The sequence below is a fragment of the Lathamus discolor genome, chromosome 11, assembly GCF_037157495.1.
Source record: "Lathamus discolor isolate bLatDis1 chromosome 11, bLatDis1.hap1, whole genome shotgun sequence".
In the NCBI taxonomy this organism is placed as follows: domain Eukaryota; kingdom Metazoa; phylum Chordata; class Aves; order Psittaciformes; family Psittacidae; genus Lathamus; species Lathamus discolor.
In genome coordinates, this window is record NC_088894.1 from 2,139,396 (window position 1) to 2,154,072 (window position 14,677).

A 14,677-nucleotide genomic window follows, 5' to 3' on the forward strand; every position below is an offset into this window, starting at 1 on the left:
TTCCCAAGGCATCTCCAAAATGACTGGCTGCTCGATATGAGAAAATCATTGTACATGCCTTGGAGGAGCTCACGTGTCTCCAGAACATCACTCACATCACTGCAGTAGAGTTAGTCTCACTCGTGTGGGGAAAATAAGGCGGCCCCTTGAGAGAAGCTCAGATTTCATCTCGAAATTCAAAATGTGGTAGAACCAAATCTGAAATAGGCACAAAGCCACTTTATGTACAGGCATGGTTTGAGCTTGTAATGCTTCCGGAGACCATGACCTGCTCTGCATCAGTCACTGGATTTGCTGGATAAATATTGCTGTTTATTATCACTACTGGGAACAGGGCCTTGATCTCAACTACGTTCATATATTGGCCTTCACTAAGATACTGGCACATCCAAGCCATCATCTCAGCTCAAGTTGTCCCTGGCTGATGGGACCAAGGGCTTTGGATGTCCCATGAAAGGCCTCTTGGTGGCCCCCCTATTTTCCCCGCTCTTTGGTGCTGATTTGCTTTCAGAGTGAGGTGCCAACTGCCTGTCCCCAAGGGTGACATGAGGGTGACACGGGAGCTTCTGAGCAGGCTCAGCCCACGCTCCGTGCTCACCTCGAAGCCCGGTTCATATGCTAATTTTCTTTATTCTGTTTCTTTTCCCCTTTCCTCCACCCCACCTTCCCCCCATCCCTCTTTTTCTTTCTCTTATCCCTTTGGTTTTCTTGGGTGAAAACACTTGAAAAGCACGCAAACGCAAACGTACGGTGCCTCCAGGTATGAAGTGCATGTGACCCTGAAACTGTGTGTCATGTCACTCCTTGTTCTTCGTTTGGGACTGTAACATGCAAAGCTTTTAATTGCAAAAACAAATGAAGGAAAGGAAAATAAACCTCCAAAGATCAGTTTAGTCAAAGGATGAGTGAAAGCCCAACCCAGACTCCCCATCCTGCTGCCCACAGACTAACCCTATGCACCTCTGTGTATGTTTTAGCTACTGGTACACACACGTGTTGGGAAACCATCTGCCAAAATGATGATTTAAGGAAGGAGAATGGGAGAGTGCTTGATAAACTTGGTGTTTTAAGGTTATTTTGTGATGGTCTTACCAACCTTCTCTGATTCATACAATGTTTAACAAGAAAACTTCCCCGTTCATGCTCCCATTTTCCCTCTGCCATCACTCCTGCGTGTTGCCCTTTCTCCAGCCCTCTGCTCCCATCCTTCGTTGTGTCATTTGTCTCACTCCATGCTGTAGGAGCTTTTTCCACCAGGCAACGCTTGGTTTGCTGAATTTTCTGGGTTGCAGCACCATGGGGTGTATCAGTGGTAGAATGGAATGAAATCACAGTAGTAGCTGTGCCTGATTTGAGGCAACATCTGAAGGGGAAAGAGATTGGACCCGATGTTCCGCTCCATTCCTAGGTTGGACCAGGTGATCCTTGAGGTCCCTTCCAACATGGTGTTCTATGAATGCAAACTGGAGCAATCATTGATTTTTTCCAATAATCCAATCTAATTTTTGGGAAAGGGATGTCCCGTTTCAGCAGGACTTCTCCATTTCAGTTTTTTTCTTACCAGACTGACCAGTTATTCAGTCTGGGACTTAACCTTTTGGGGTCAATCCAAATACAAAGACCTGTATATGGCTGTGTAAGATTTATGATAAATAATATTATCTTGGGTTCTGTAGAAAAGAGTAGATTCAAAAGTCACAGGCGTATTTTAGATGAGGTTGGTGTCTGAAGGTGTAGTCAAGTCAGTGTATCAAGGTGGGGAATAAATGGCTTGCATTTCAAGACTGGGGGCCAACCTCTGTTCTTAGAGCAATTTAAATCCTCACTAGATGCATTAATGCTCTTAAAACTGATGTGATTTAACGCCTGATTTCCAAACCTGGTTCCAGTTTTCACAGACGCAAGTTTTACAGCCTTAGTAAATCACACTTAACCACTTTATGGGGTTAATTTACAGCAAATTGCATCAATGAATTGCATTTGTAATATTTTGAATGCACTTTTCCTGTTGTGCTGAGCAACAGCCTGTTGGGAGAATTGGACATTTTACTGCTGCAGGGAGTGAAGTAAGAATGTGCCACTTCCATCCCATTTCTTATAATAAAGTAGTTTATAACTTTCATAAATGTCCTTAGTTATGAAAAATAGCTTAGGTTGGAGACATAAAGTCATTGTCAGGGTATAAACTGGCTCCTCATAGGAACTCCAACACAGCATGGAGACTCATTTAAGTCACCATTCCATTCCAGCATCCATCTCCTTGTCATAGCCTTCCTAATCGTTCATACTAGGACTGTTCAAAGTTGTCATCGTTTCTGTGTATGTCGTGGTGTGTGTGTGTGGTTCTGTGTATACTCCTACCCTCTGTTGTGTGCTGCTCCCTCCTTGTGTTGTGGGGTTTGGATGATGTCCTGGCTGGAGGCATGATATCCCTACTGTCCCCAAGTGCTTGAATCTTAGCTGTGTTACCAGGAATAGCGAATTTGCCTTCCCTTTGGATAGGGGAGCTGGAGATAGTGTGGTGTTTGTGCTGTCCTGGGAGGGGTGATGGAAGCTGGCGACTCGCAAGCGTTGCTGTGGTGTGTAGCATGAGCTGTGTGTGTTCCCGTGGCGCGCAGATCTTCTCACCTAGCTCCCCTTTAACCAAAACTTGCTTCCCTTGCTAACAAGTGACACATGGACCAGGAGGAGAGAGAGAAAACATGAGATGCCCCAGCCCAGAGGTCCATTCTCCATGTCTGCAGAGGACGTGGTGCACACAGGGGTGCAGGGTGCCCTCCATCAGTGTTTCATAGCAAAGCTCAGTCAAAGCACTGAGCAGAGCCTTTTCTCTGAGGTGCCGGTGAAATGGTGCAATGCAGTAGCTGTTCCCCAAGCTGCTCCCTTGTAATGACAGGTTAGGCTGAGCATTCGATTCAAATCGAATTTCAGGTCAAGTACATGGATGAGTTTGTGCCCATTTTTAATCGTTGTTTCAGTAGAATATTGGGCTTTTTTTTCCACCCATCGCCCTACCACAGAAACAGTGGATTTCTGTGTTTCCTTGTGTGTCTTTTTACCTTTGCATGGAAGCATCTATGGTGGCCCAAGAGATGCCCACCTTCAACACAGTGTAGACCTGTGTTATGCAAAGGAAAGAGCTCCTTTGGGGATCCTGAGTCCTTCAATACTGTGTGCTAATGAGCTCTGAGGCTTGTATCAGTGGGAGCCCTGGATGTGTGATCCTGGCCAGAGAAAGTGGGGCTGTTATCCTGGATATGGCCATCCATGAGAAACTAATGCACCAAAGAACAGTTGTGCACCCTTCATCAGCTGCTAAGTACACTTTGTGCTTGATTTTATTCACCCATCTTGGAAGGAACCTGCCAACCCTGCGGTGGGTTTGAAGGGAGGAGACAGCCCAGCACTCATGTGCTGCTCCACTGCACCAAGGTCAGCTTCCTCCTGACTTCTTGAGTGAAGAGAATCATTAATTCCTCAGATCAGGATGTGCTCTCTGGATGGCAGCAAACAGAGCTGGCCTGGGGAGCCGAGCCAACATTTTTCAGGCCTATTTTTACTCTTTTCTCCATTCTTAGGATTGAAAGATGTTCTGATTGCCTCAATCTTGTGAGCACCAAGTCTGCTCTGCTGAACAACTGGGGGGTTTTGTGAGGATGAGTTTCATGATGCAGAGGAAAAGCTTCTCCAGTTGGGTTTTTTCTTCACTTAGAGGAAAACTATGAAACTATTGGTCTCATAATGGCTGAGAAAACATGGGCCTAAATATCTCTGCCTTTACTTTACAGTAAGCAACAGCACCTCTGCTAAAACCAGTCTGTGAGCACTTGTGCTCCTTTCCTTCCAGTCCCAAGTTGCCATTTTAGGCCAGTTTGGGTCATTCTTGCTCTAATTAAAACCTTGGTGGCTTATTTTCCAGCAGAGCCATATGTATACACTGCCTTGGGGTGGTGGCTCTTTGGGCTATGGTCCCAACTGCAGGGACTTAGTTTGGTACGGGCACACTGGTGGCCTAGAAAGGATTTTGCAGCAAGTCATGGGATGAGCCCCATTGGCCTTAAGCCTGAATGCGGAGTCCCCAGGTGAGCTTTTAAGTAGGTGATGCTCTTCCCAACCACATGCAGCATTCTCCATCCTCCCCTCAACAGCTCCAACTCACATCTCTCCTGGTTGAAAACCTGTGAATATCAACGTTAAATATTCATGGAGCAAGCCCCAGTCTCCCAGGGCCTGAAGGAAGAATCTGAAGTGGATGTGGGAGCTCATTCAATGGCACAAAATCACGATAGGTGACAGGGTGTTCATTTATTTTACTTTTTAATTATTAACCAGGATTCCCATTTTCAGGTCCTTCCTAAGAAAAGAAGGAAGCCCATCCTTCCTAGAAGGCAATGTACATGGTTTTGCCTTATTTCGGGGCAAAACCTGGCAGGGACTGTAGGGAATTGGTTGAACTTGACCCAGGAGCACACTGCTCCCAACCTTGGATCCCTGTTTTCTCTGCCCCATAAAGTGCTCCTTCCTATGCCTCCTGGCATCACCAAGAGCAGCATGGTTGAGTTCTCCTATTTGCCTCCAAAACTGGAGCTTCTCTCCAGTTAATAAGAGCCGAAGTGCTGACCTCCACACAGAGCAATGCCAACCGATAGACTGCACATGGTGAACCAGCTCTCCTGCCAAAACACCATGACGCTGCTCAGAACCCCTGGCAGTCGCTTGTGTTTTGGGAGGTTCCAAACCCAATGGTGAAGACAAGTTTCTCTCTCTCTTTGCTGTCACCCTTTCTCTCTTTCCCCACCGCTCCGCCTTAGGACACTGTTGGAAGTAGCAGCCAAACCCTTCTCCATCCTTCCCGAGCTGTCTCCCAGTTGCGCTTGGTGGCACTAAGCTGGTTCTAGCTGAAAGGATGGGGCAGCAGGGGAAGGTTCCATGATGGGAGGCTCTGAAGTCAGCTCTGGTTGGATATTAATGGTCTTTATTTTCTCCCTCTAGACTAATCCCTCCTCTGAACCAGCTGGAGCTCCTGAGGAACCTGAAGAGCAAATCGGGACTGACATTCAGGTTAGCAGCAGAGTTGAGAGTTTGGAAAGCACCCACTTTGCAACCTTTTCCTTTTGTTTTGTTTCCTTTTTTCCTTTTGTTTAGTTTATTTCTCCTTCCTGCCTTTTGCATATGGACAGCCTTGAAGATGTGAGAGGTTTTGGCAGTTGGTCCCCCACAGGTTGTTCAGTGACCTCCTCCCCATCCCTCTCCCATGCTGTACATGAACTTCTTCAGCCTAGCTTGGCTCTGGGGTAATGCTGCAGTGCTTGACTGAAAGCACTAAGTTGTATTTACAAAGGGTCTGATCGAGGTAGTGTTCCCAGTTCTCCTCTGACCTTTATGTTCTTCACCACCCTCAGAGAAGACTAAGGCCCACAGTGCGTTACTTCATTCTCCACCCCCCAAAGCAGGCAAGGTTGTGGTGGTGAGAAGTATTTGCTGTGGCAAGGTATATGCGATGGTCCCAGAAGGTCAGGAGTCCTGCAGCTTCAACCTGTGCTTGGGAGGGGTGATTCTTGAGCTTCTTAAGCAGGCAAGGCTGCCCATTTGGGGAATAGGGAATCTTCTGTCCAACCCAAGGAGGGATGGAGAGGTGCTGGCCATGCCCGGTGGGCATCAGGGCCAGCTGGGGAGGTGTGGGATGGGAGCTGCCCTGGGCTGTGTGTCTCTGCAGAGGGTAGAGATCTGTAGACCCATGGCAATATGTGAGTGAGTGACTGAGGTTGGGCTTCTGAGCTTGTCTGAGCAAGGAGCAGATGGCGGAGGTGTATTTTGCTGTAGTCTCTGCACACTGCTGCATTCAGCTTAAGGAAGAGGGGATGGGGTCTGTGCAGGTCTTAGTGGTCACTGGTGGATGGAGGCAGGGCCAGGGCTGGTGCAGCATCACTCTGAGAGTGAATCAAGCTCCTCCTGCCCAGGTCTTCCTGCAGTCTAGTTTGCCCCTTATTCTGTCTGATGAGAAGCCGCCTGCTCCCTCCTATGGGGCTGCAGGGGCAAGGCTGCTTGGGGACCCAGATTAAATGCAATTTCCCAGTGTGACGAAGCTGTGAATCAGAGCAGTTGGAGGCAGAGCAGGTTCTCCTCATTGCTAAAGGGAAATGCCACCAAGATGCCTGGTCATTGAAGGTGAGGTATTTACTTCAGTGTGGCCTTAGCCTGTCTTGCAGTGTGATGCCTGCCCTTCCGCAGGCATTCAGCTCATTTTGTCCTCAATGTCAATCAGATGGTTTGGGATCTCAGTAGGAAATAATGTACAAAATTGTGGCATCCCACTCCCTCCACGTAGCCTTTGGCAAAGTAGCTGCCAAAGGCTATGGAGGCAGAAACCCCACCTGGGGTGTCGGGATGTCAGGGCAGAGATCCATGCTGACATTCCCCTCCCAGCACCATGTGTTAGCACTGCAGCATGAAGCCATGCATCAAGTGATGTGAGATGAGCTCCATTCCAATGGCTAGAGAGGAAAAGCACCAGGGTCCCAAGAGCTGTTCAAATCCTTTCCTATGTGCAGAAACACCTCAGGGCGGTGCATTCCCAAAGGAAGGGGGCCGCTGTCTGAGCCCACAGAAGTCCTCCTGTGCTCACACAAATCACACGACCGTCGGGTGTCTCAGTCATGCATAGGCACGAGGATGGGTTGGGATAAACTCTTCAACCCTGTGCGTTGTATGTGTCTTCTCTGAGGTTGTGTGAGTCTCCAGTGATCTTCTGTCCAGGCCAGAAGCTCCAGGAATTAAGTGCTCCTTTCCCTTTCTTCTGTCCACAACTTTCACTCTAGTTGTATTGTTCGGTATTGTCCTTTCGTTATGTTTTAACAGTGAAGCAGCAATGTCTTTTGCCACCTGACACCATGCTAATGTACTATTGCTTCTGTTTAAAGGAAAGAGCAGCAGCCTGAACCATCGCCAAGGTCTGTATCACTGCCAACAAGCCATCCCCATGCATTACCCGTAGATATCTATGTACGTGTGTGCGTGTGTGTACCATGTCGTGGTGCCATCGAGGGAAGCATTCTAGGTATTACCGTGCTTTTTCTGTGCTGTGGCAGTTCAATGTATCTCTGTGTTTGCTGGACCTTAAATCATATCTTCCTTCCAGTCTGCCTTGGGCTGTAGCTGCAAGGATAGTGAGGCTATGGGGGCTAGAGAGAGTGTTGGGCAGCACGGGCAGAGCTGGCAGACACTATCTGGGGTGATGGCAGGGCTTTGGTTTATGCTGCTTTATTTCTGTTTCGTTGCTGGAGTCGTACCTGAAGCAGTACAATGAGGCTCGATGGGCACCGATGGCTGGGTGATGCTTTGCCTGTGTCTCCATCACCCGACACTGTGATGGATGGAAGTGACATGGGACCACGAAGCCATCACCATGTCACCGAGTTAGCAACTTCTCCTGAGCTCCTCTTGCTGCAGGGCACTGCACGGGGCTGCGTGGACCTGCTGCTCCGTGGGACACAGAAGGGCTCTCTGACACGGCACGACGTTGCATGGCAGAGATTCCCTGTTCTCCAACCCCATTCCCTTTGGCCTCACAGCCTCTGGATGAAGCACGGTCCCTGCTCCGTCTTCCCTCCATGCCTGGAGTCCATGGTGCAGAGCGCGCTCAAGCGGGTGCCCTCTGAGACGTGGCGAGCACCTTCCAAGGCCAGCCATAAACCTCACCTACGGGAGAGCTTTTCTCTATTCACACGTCCCAGGGAAAGCAGCAGGGCTGGTATTTGGTGTACTCATCAGAAACTTTTCATCCCCTTAGAACTCCCTAATTCTGGCATTTTGTGTCCTATATTTTCCAGTTCTTTTAAGAAGTAATTCTGAGACTGAATCTCATTTTTAATCTCGGGAGGCAGGATGCGGAACTGATGATCTGTGGAGATCATCTCCTTGGCTTTCAGATCTTCCATTTCATATCTCAAAACGTAGCTTACAGCCTAAATATTGTAAATAACATGTTTTACAGAAGCATAACTGGAGCCTGGCATTGTGCAGATGAAACTTTCTGCTGTGCCTTTTAGCTTATAAAAGGCCAGAAACTTAATTTTGCCCTGGCATAAAATCCAACCAAAGATATCTGGGTTGATACGGTGCTGACTAAAGGAAGGAACATTTCATCCTTCTTTCCTTTCCCCTGGCCCCCACTCATTTTTCTGTCTTTCATTTGAGCTTTTCCTTTGCAAGCAGAACCTCTGCAGTACTCCAACCGCTTTCCTGCCAAAGAAACCAAATCTCCAAGATCATGTTTCAACTATCCAGATTATGTTATTTTTCCCTACATGGAACCTCATAAGTAGAGCAAAGGCAGGGTCCATCCAGCTTTATTAAAGCAGGGAGCATTGCATATAACAATGAGACAAAACCTCTGCTCAACACAATCAGCTCTGTAGCTGAGGAAGTCTGACAACCAACGTAGGGTCACAGCAGCCAGCATCCCTGCAATCACAGCCACTACACTAATTTCCTACTTCAAATCTCAGTCCTGTCTTGCAGTGTTCATTTTGACCAGTTACAACACTAGGTTTGATATAATATTTCTTTATAGATGTTGCAGGTTTTTCCTTGATCATTTCTCACATTGCTTTCTTGATCTTATGCCACAGAAAGAAGTAAAAAATAGCCTTTCACTGTCCTTTTTCAGAGTATTCTTTACTATGTGTAGCTCCTTCATCAGGGTCATTCTCAAAGGCTACTTTCTTCCCCCTGCAGTTTATCTGTCTCTTGTGGCACTGTTGGGTTTTGTTGCCCTCTCTTGTAAGATGCTGATCTTGAGCTTGCCCAAGCTGAGGGTCTGCAGTTGTCATGTGTATGGCATTAGAGTACTTTCCATATTGCTCAGTTCAGCTGCCAAAGCAGAACCAAAGCTCTTTCCTTCTGTGTTTTGTTAGGGCAATATCAGTTCTACCTGCTCCCCCTGCCCTTTTCCTGTAATGTCCTAGAGTCCATCAGGAAGGAATTTTGCACCTCCAGATATTCAGGGCTCCCCCAGTCACCTATTTTCCCAAACAAAAGCTTCTGGTTCTTCTACATTTGTATCCCAAATCTCCCACCCACTTCTAGTTCCCAGCAGCCTCCCAGTGATGCTCAGTGTGTCATCCTGCCCTTGGAAGAGAAAACTCCTGTTTCTCAGCCCACCCGCCAGTTAATCATCCAGCTGATGCCCGTCTGTCGCTGATGACTGTTCCACTTAGGAGACTCCTTGGGATGAGCTGTCTCTCATAGCAGACCCCAGCACCACACTTCAGCTGGTAAAGCATTTGTCACTTTCCATCAATGTAAGGAAACATAGTCTTGGATCTGGAGATAGCTGGATCTTCCTCCTGCTCTAGCGATGTTTAGGGAATGGCTGATTTCCTGTATCCCTCTCTCCATAACTGATGCACCACAGATTCCTCACAGCAAACAGAATAGAAACAGCTCTTTCCCTCTTTTTCATCTTCATCTATTTTAAGTTAGAGAAGGGATGCTGGCACAGCTCATGGAACGTGCTGTGTAAGAAAAGCGTTGCTTTGCAAGGTCAGGGCACATCCCAAATGCCCCACTGCCATCAGGGTCTTGCCCGTGCACCAGCAGTGATGCTGCCCTTTGACTCTGGTGCTGCTGTAGCTGTGCTCATTTCTGCCCAGACAGCACTCGGGGAGCTGCTGCCCAGGGTGGGAGGAAGTTAGGAGGTGATGGGGTTGGCATGGTGGAGGCTCAGGGTCACCTAGAATTACTTGGGTGACTTTAGATTTGGTGGTGTAAAATGGGACAGCCAATCTGAGAGACAAGTTACGTCCTTTCTCTATTGATTCTGCTTTGTTTTCCACCATGAGCTTTGTCTGCATCCATCTAGGGCTAGGAAAGCTTTGTGCTGACCTGCTCAGGGGGGGCAGGAGCTCACCTCCCCAAGGCATGGAGCCCAGGCTCTGATGAGCAGAAAAGATGCTGGCCTTTTTCTACGTGCTACCAGCCTCTTCCTCCTGTTTATTTCCCTCCCTCCTTTTGCTTACAAAGCTTCCACTGTTGCCTGTCACTTTGGGTGCTGTGTCCACTCTGTCATCCGAAGTGGTCCCTGCCCTTCCCTGGGCTGGTTGCTGCTCTCATGAACAGTCCGAGTCCTCTTCGCCCCGTAACCCCAAGGAAGGAGGGCTGCACCATGGTTTTCTCACCCCTCCTGCTGCAGAAAGCCAGTAGATCACAGCGATAACGGGGTTTGATTACTCCTATGTTAATCTGGCTGGAAATTTGCTGTGGCATCTCATTTCTGTTTATTTTGTCTTCTGATTGTAATGTCAAAAAGACAAACATATGGCTAGCCAGGACTACGGAGGCTCCTATGTGAAATGTGTGCTTCAGATGCTCTTTAGCAGATGGTCTGATAAACATCTGAAGGTATCCATGACCACATTTCTTCCTCTTGCATTTTCCAAACTATGATTTGGTGAAAAGCTAAAAATTACTGAGCCAAATGATCAGAATAATGCATTTATAACAGAGAAAAAGAAACAGAAGGGTTCCAGGGAGCTGGGAAGCTAAAACTCAGATTACTTTGTCCAGCATGAGGTCAGTCCTGTAGGCACAGAGAGGAACCTCTTTGCAAGGTTGTCCTCAGCTGTGGTTTGTCCATGCCTTGAATAAGCTCAGCAAGACCTTGGCCATTGAGTGAATGCTGGACTGGGCCACCTTGTAACGTGTCTGTGTATCTGTGCGTATATCTCAGTTTCAGTGTTTGTGTATGTCTGTCTGAGATACACACAACATGAATCTCTCTCTTCAGGGGTGTGATTAAGGCTTTTGTATGCACTGGAGGATGCCTTTGGTTGACTCAGTAGGCCCCTACTCATCCAGCGTAGAGTGTCTGAGGTGTCACTAACCACCATTGCCCATGGAGAACGGTATCAATCACAGGAGCCCCATGGGCCATGTTAGCCTGGGTTGGCGTTTGACCGTCTAACCCACTAAACTGGTGTCAGAGACTCATGCTGGGACTGACAGTAATCTGGAAATAATCAGTTGCCTTCAGGGGAGCAGATTATTTGCACAGAAGGGACTGCAGCTTTCCATAGGGACTGCAGAGGAGACTAAGAAGAGAGTGACCCCCGTGTCTCCCTCAGGCTCTGCATGCTGAACATCCCACTCCCATACCGCAATGCTCAGACCCCAGCTCCAGAACAGCCCTGGTAGCACCAGCGGTCCCCGGGGATGCCTGGTGACTGTGGGGTCCCATTGTGGGCATCTGAGGAGTCCCCAGGATGCTGAGGGTGATGTCGGCTGAGCTTGCATGGGATGCTGCGAAGCAGAAGGAATTCCTGCCAATTCCTTCTGTGCGTGCCCATGAGCTCCTCCGATTGCCGAGTTCAAGTGCAAAATGAGGTCGGGTTTTTATGCCCTTCAGCCTTTTCAGTCTGACCATGAACTCAGCAAGCGATGCCACATGGGGTGATGGGGCCACGTCATTCCCCTTGAGCAGGTAGAGGGCTGCTCCATGGCGTGGAGGACCCTGGTTGTGGTTGCGATCTCCAGGCAGGGCAGTGCCTGAGCAGTGATTTGGGAAGGGCTCATGGGAGCTGTGGTGGAACCTCAGCAAAGCCAGTGACTCCCCGGAAGTGGTAGGGCCCATCTGAAAAGTGCTGTGAGAAACAGATGTGTGAACATGCATATTCAAATCCCTTCCCATAAGGGACTGCACCACACCCTGGTTTGATCGACTTTTATGTTTTTAAACGCCAGGCTTAATATAATGCTATTTCTTGTATGAGAAGTGCAAATAATTCACAGATTAACTAGCTCTTTTTGTGATTTTTTTACTTTTTTTTTTAAAGAAGAAAATTGACCCTTTTAGATGTTGGACAAAACAAGGTAAAGTTTTGGCTCTCCATGACTCAGCCAAGTTTAAAATTGTCTTTTTTATATCTATTTAGAGGAAGAAGAATACTTTTTGTTTTCCCGATGCGGATGACTTCCCTGCAGTCAATTGTAGATAAACTGACGCCACCAATTCAATGCAGAATGTGTCATTTCTAATAGTGACATTTATTGACCACAGTGAGACAAATTTCAGGGGCCCTCTTGATTTTCCTTCTTGAAATTCACTTAACGCTCAAACAGATAAATCCTGTCATGAACCCGGCCCTCAGAACGCCTGTCTTTTAAACCTAGAGTCAGTAATCAAAAGTTTCCTGTCTGGCATTTGCTTCCAGGTCTAATTTTTACTCTCCCCTCATTTCCAGTAAAAGCAAACCGTGCAGAGAGTCACTATGCGGATGCTGCTCAGGAAACTCTAGGTACCACGGGAAATGCGTCGCACGAAACTAATCAAAAGCTGCACGGCTCATTCTCCCTCTACCCTGCTACCACCCGTTCTGATCACTTCTCTGCTTAATAGAGGTACTAGATGAGTAAAAAACAAAAGGTGCAAAGAGCCTCCCCATTGCCTGCTCAGAAACGAGCTGCTTCCTTGTCTGCTCATCATGCAGAACGTGTGAATCAAAGAGACGAGGATGGGGAATTTGTTCTGGGTTGAGCAAGCCAGTGTCTGCTCAGCAAGGAAGGAGGCCAGGAGCTGAAGTTTATCAAATGATGGAAAATTACAAATAAAAACTATAAAAATTTGAATTATTTTCTTCTTAGAGACCCCTTCCTCCCTATCCCATCCCTTCTCAAGGTCCAGGGAATCCTTGTGAATTGAATTGCGCAGTACGGCAACATCAAATCGGTAGCATGAGAAATACCAGCTTCCTACCTCTGCTCAGTCACCATTCCTTTGGCTCTCTGAACACTACAAATTGACCTTTCCTAGTCTTGTGGCCTTTGGAAGCCATGGCTTGCCTATCTAGCACCTCTACTACGCAGCTAGAGAAGGACTAATCTCAGCCTGTCCCAGCAGATGAGGGGATATGGGTTCCCCTTAGCATTGACATTGGCATTGTGAATGGTTCTGTTTCTAGATCCCATGGGAACAGATAGCTAGAGCAGAGGGTTTCGTAGGCACAGTGCTTTCATCTTTTTCATCAAGTTGACAGTTGTTAGGTAGCTTCAAGAATTCCCAGTGAGCATCCCTTAGTGCACCCATCTAAGGGTACCTAGATACGTGTGTCTTATTTTCCTTATGCATAAATACATCGACTTCCATGCCTGCACTGGAAGAGTCTCTTCCCCCACCCCAGACACTGCTTCTCAGCAGCAAACATGCACCTTCTTGAATTACCAAGCCCGGAGTTTGCATGCTGTGAATGCTGGCAGGAGAACCCCATCAGCTCGTCCCCTAGAGCCAGGCAGGTGGAAAGCAAGCCCAGGAGTGGCAGGACACTGAGTGATGCCGCATGTTTGTGAAGTCGGATTTTTGCATGCTCTTCTTTTTGGAGTCCGTTTTAATTCTCAAAATCACCAGTCTCTCTATCCCTCAGAAAGCCAACAAACTACAGATTGAAAACTATATGTACCTCTGATTTTCTCCATTAACTGTTCCAACCTGTATCTTTTCTTTTCTTGCTCTTTATTTCCCTGCTGGCAATTTTTACTCTCTGTCAGTCTAAAGGCTGGGACTTACGCCTGAGACTTGTGTGTCCCAGAAGCAGCATGGTAAATCCCATTTCTGAATGGGTAACAAAGAGGAATGGGGCATGACCTAGGCTTCATAATAAGCAGATCTCCACAGTAGGAAATCCTTTCTACCTGGATAAATAGCCTGTATCTTTGAGTTATCCTCCTGCTGTGTGTTTTGACAGTGCTATGGCCTTCCTTGAAGTTTATCCTTGGAAGTTCTGGTTTAAAATATTGAGTGATCATTTGCACAGGCAGTATTCAATGCAAACGGCAAAGATTTGATCAATAATGGACAACATTATCATAACTTGTGTAGTGTTTCCATTTGCAAGGTGAGGTTGTTTTATCCATGGAGTTGTAGCGCAAGCAGGGATTCCTCTGTGGAAGAAGGCTCCTTTCAACTGCTTAATGCTGAGGTTGGTTTGGGCAGAGATTTAACCAAGCAGTGGTATTTGTAATGCTGTCCTCTCACCTGTCCGTGTCCAGTTCTGTTCTCTGGAAAATCAGCCACCCTGATCTTAATGTCCTCCTTGCATGTCTTCCTAGGCATGAGTTTATAATTGGTAAAGTCACTATAATGTTTTTCTATTTTCTACTGGATTCCTTCCCACTGTGGTTGTTATGTCATCTCCCCAGTCTTAAGTTCTGCAAGGGAAAGGGAGGATGATACAAATGATTATCTCAATATCTTCTTAATCCATTGGAGATCCTGAGAAGGAGATTACAGACTTCGGTTCTGCCAGTCAAAAAGGAGTCTTGAGCTTTGGAGTAGCTACAAGGGCATCTTTGTTACCCGCATCCATCCTGAACATAGTGTTATACGCTCTGTGCTTTAGTAAAGCTGTAGGTTAACTGTGAATAGACATAAGAATAGTCCAAATGTCTTGATTCCTGGACCCTTGGGCTCCCTGCCTGCAGTCCCCCACTGCACAGACTGAGGGACACATGCCAGCACTTTGATGCATCTAAAGCTGAGTGCTAGAAGCCTTTGCCTAGGATGCATATTACAAAAGAACAGGAAATAATGAGTCAATCATAGAAAACTCAGTGTAAGTAAATTAATAGAAAACTCCTTAGAAGCCGTGGTTTCTTAATGCACTAAACCAATGATGTCTCGTCAATA

At 47.2% G+C, this 14,677-nt stretch overlaps 1 protein-coding gene across 6 annotated transcripts in view; it reads left to right on the forward strand.

Annotated features, from left to right (window-relative positions):
- The window catches only part of KCNQ2 (potassium voltage-gated channel subfamily Q member 2), a 62,262-nt gene that overhangs the window by 32,004 nt on the left and 15,581 nt on the right, over window positions 1-14,677 (forward strand). For 3 of the 6 annotated variants that reach the window (XM_065691277.1, XM_065691279.1, XM_065691281.1), the window contains exons 9-11: window positions 731-760; window positions 4,993-5,061; window positions 6,921-6,950. In XM_065691277.1, coding sequence (XP_065547349.1) covers window positions 731-760; window positions 4,993-5,061; window positions 6,921-6,950 — 129 coding nt within the window. Of the gene's footprint in view, window positions 1-730; window positions 761-4,992; window positions 5,062-6,920; window positions 6,951-12,239; window positions 12,294-14,677 lie in introns of all 6 variants that reach the window. The other 3 variants (XM_065691276.1, XM_065691278.1, XM_065691280.1) reach the window with 2 other exon arrangements.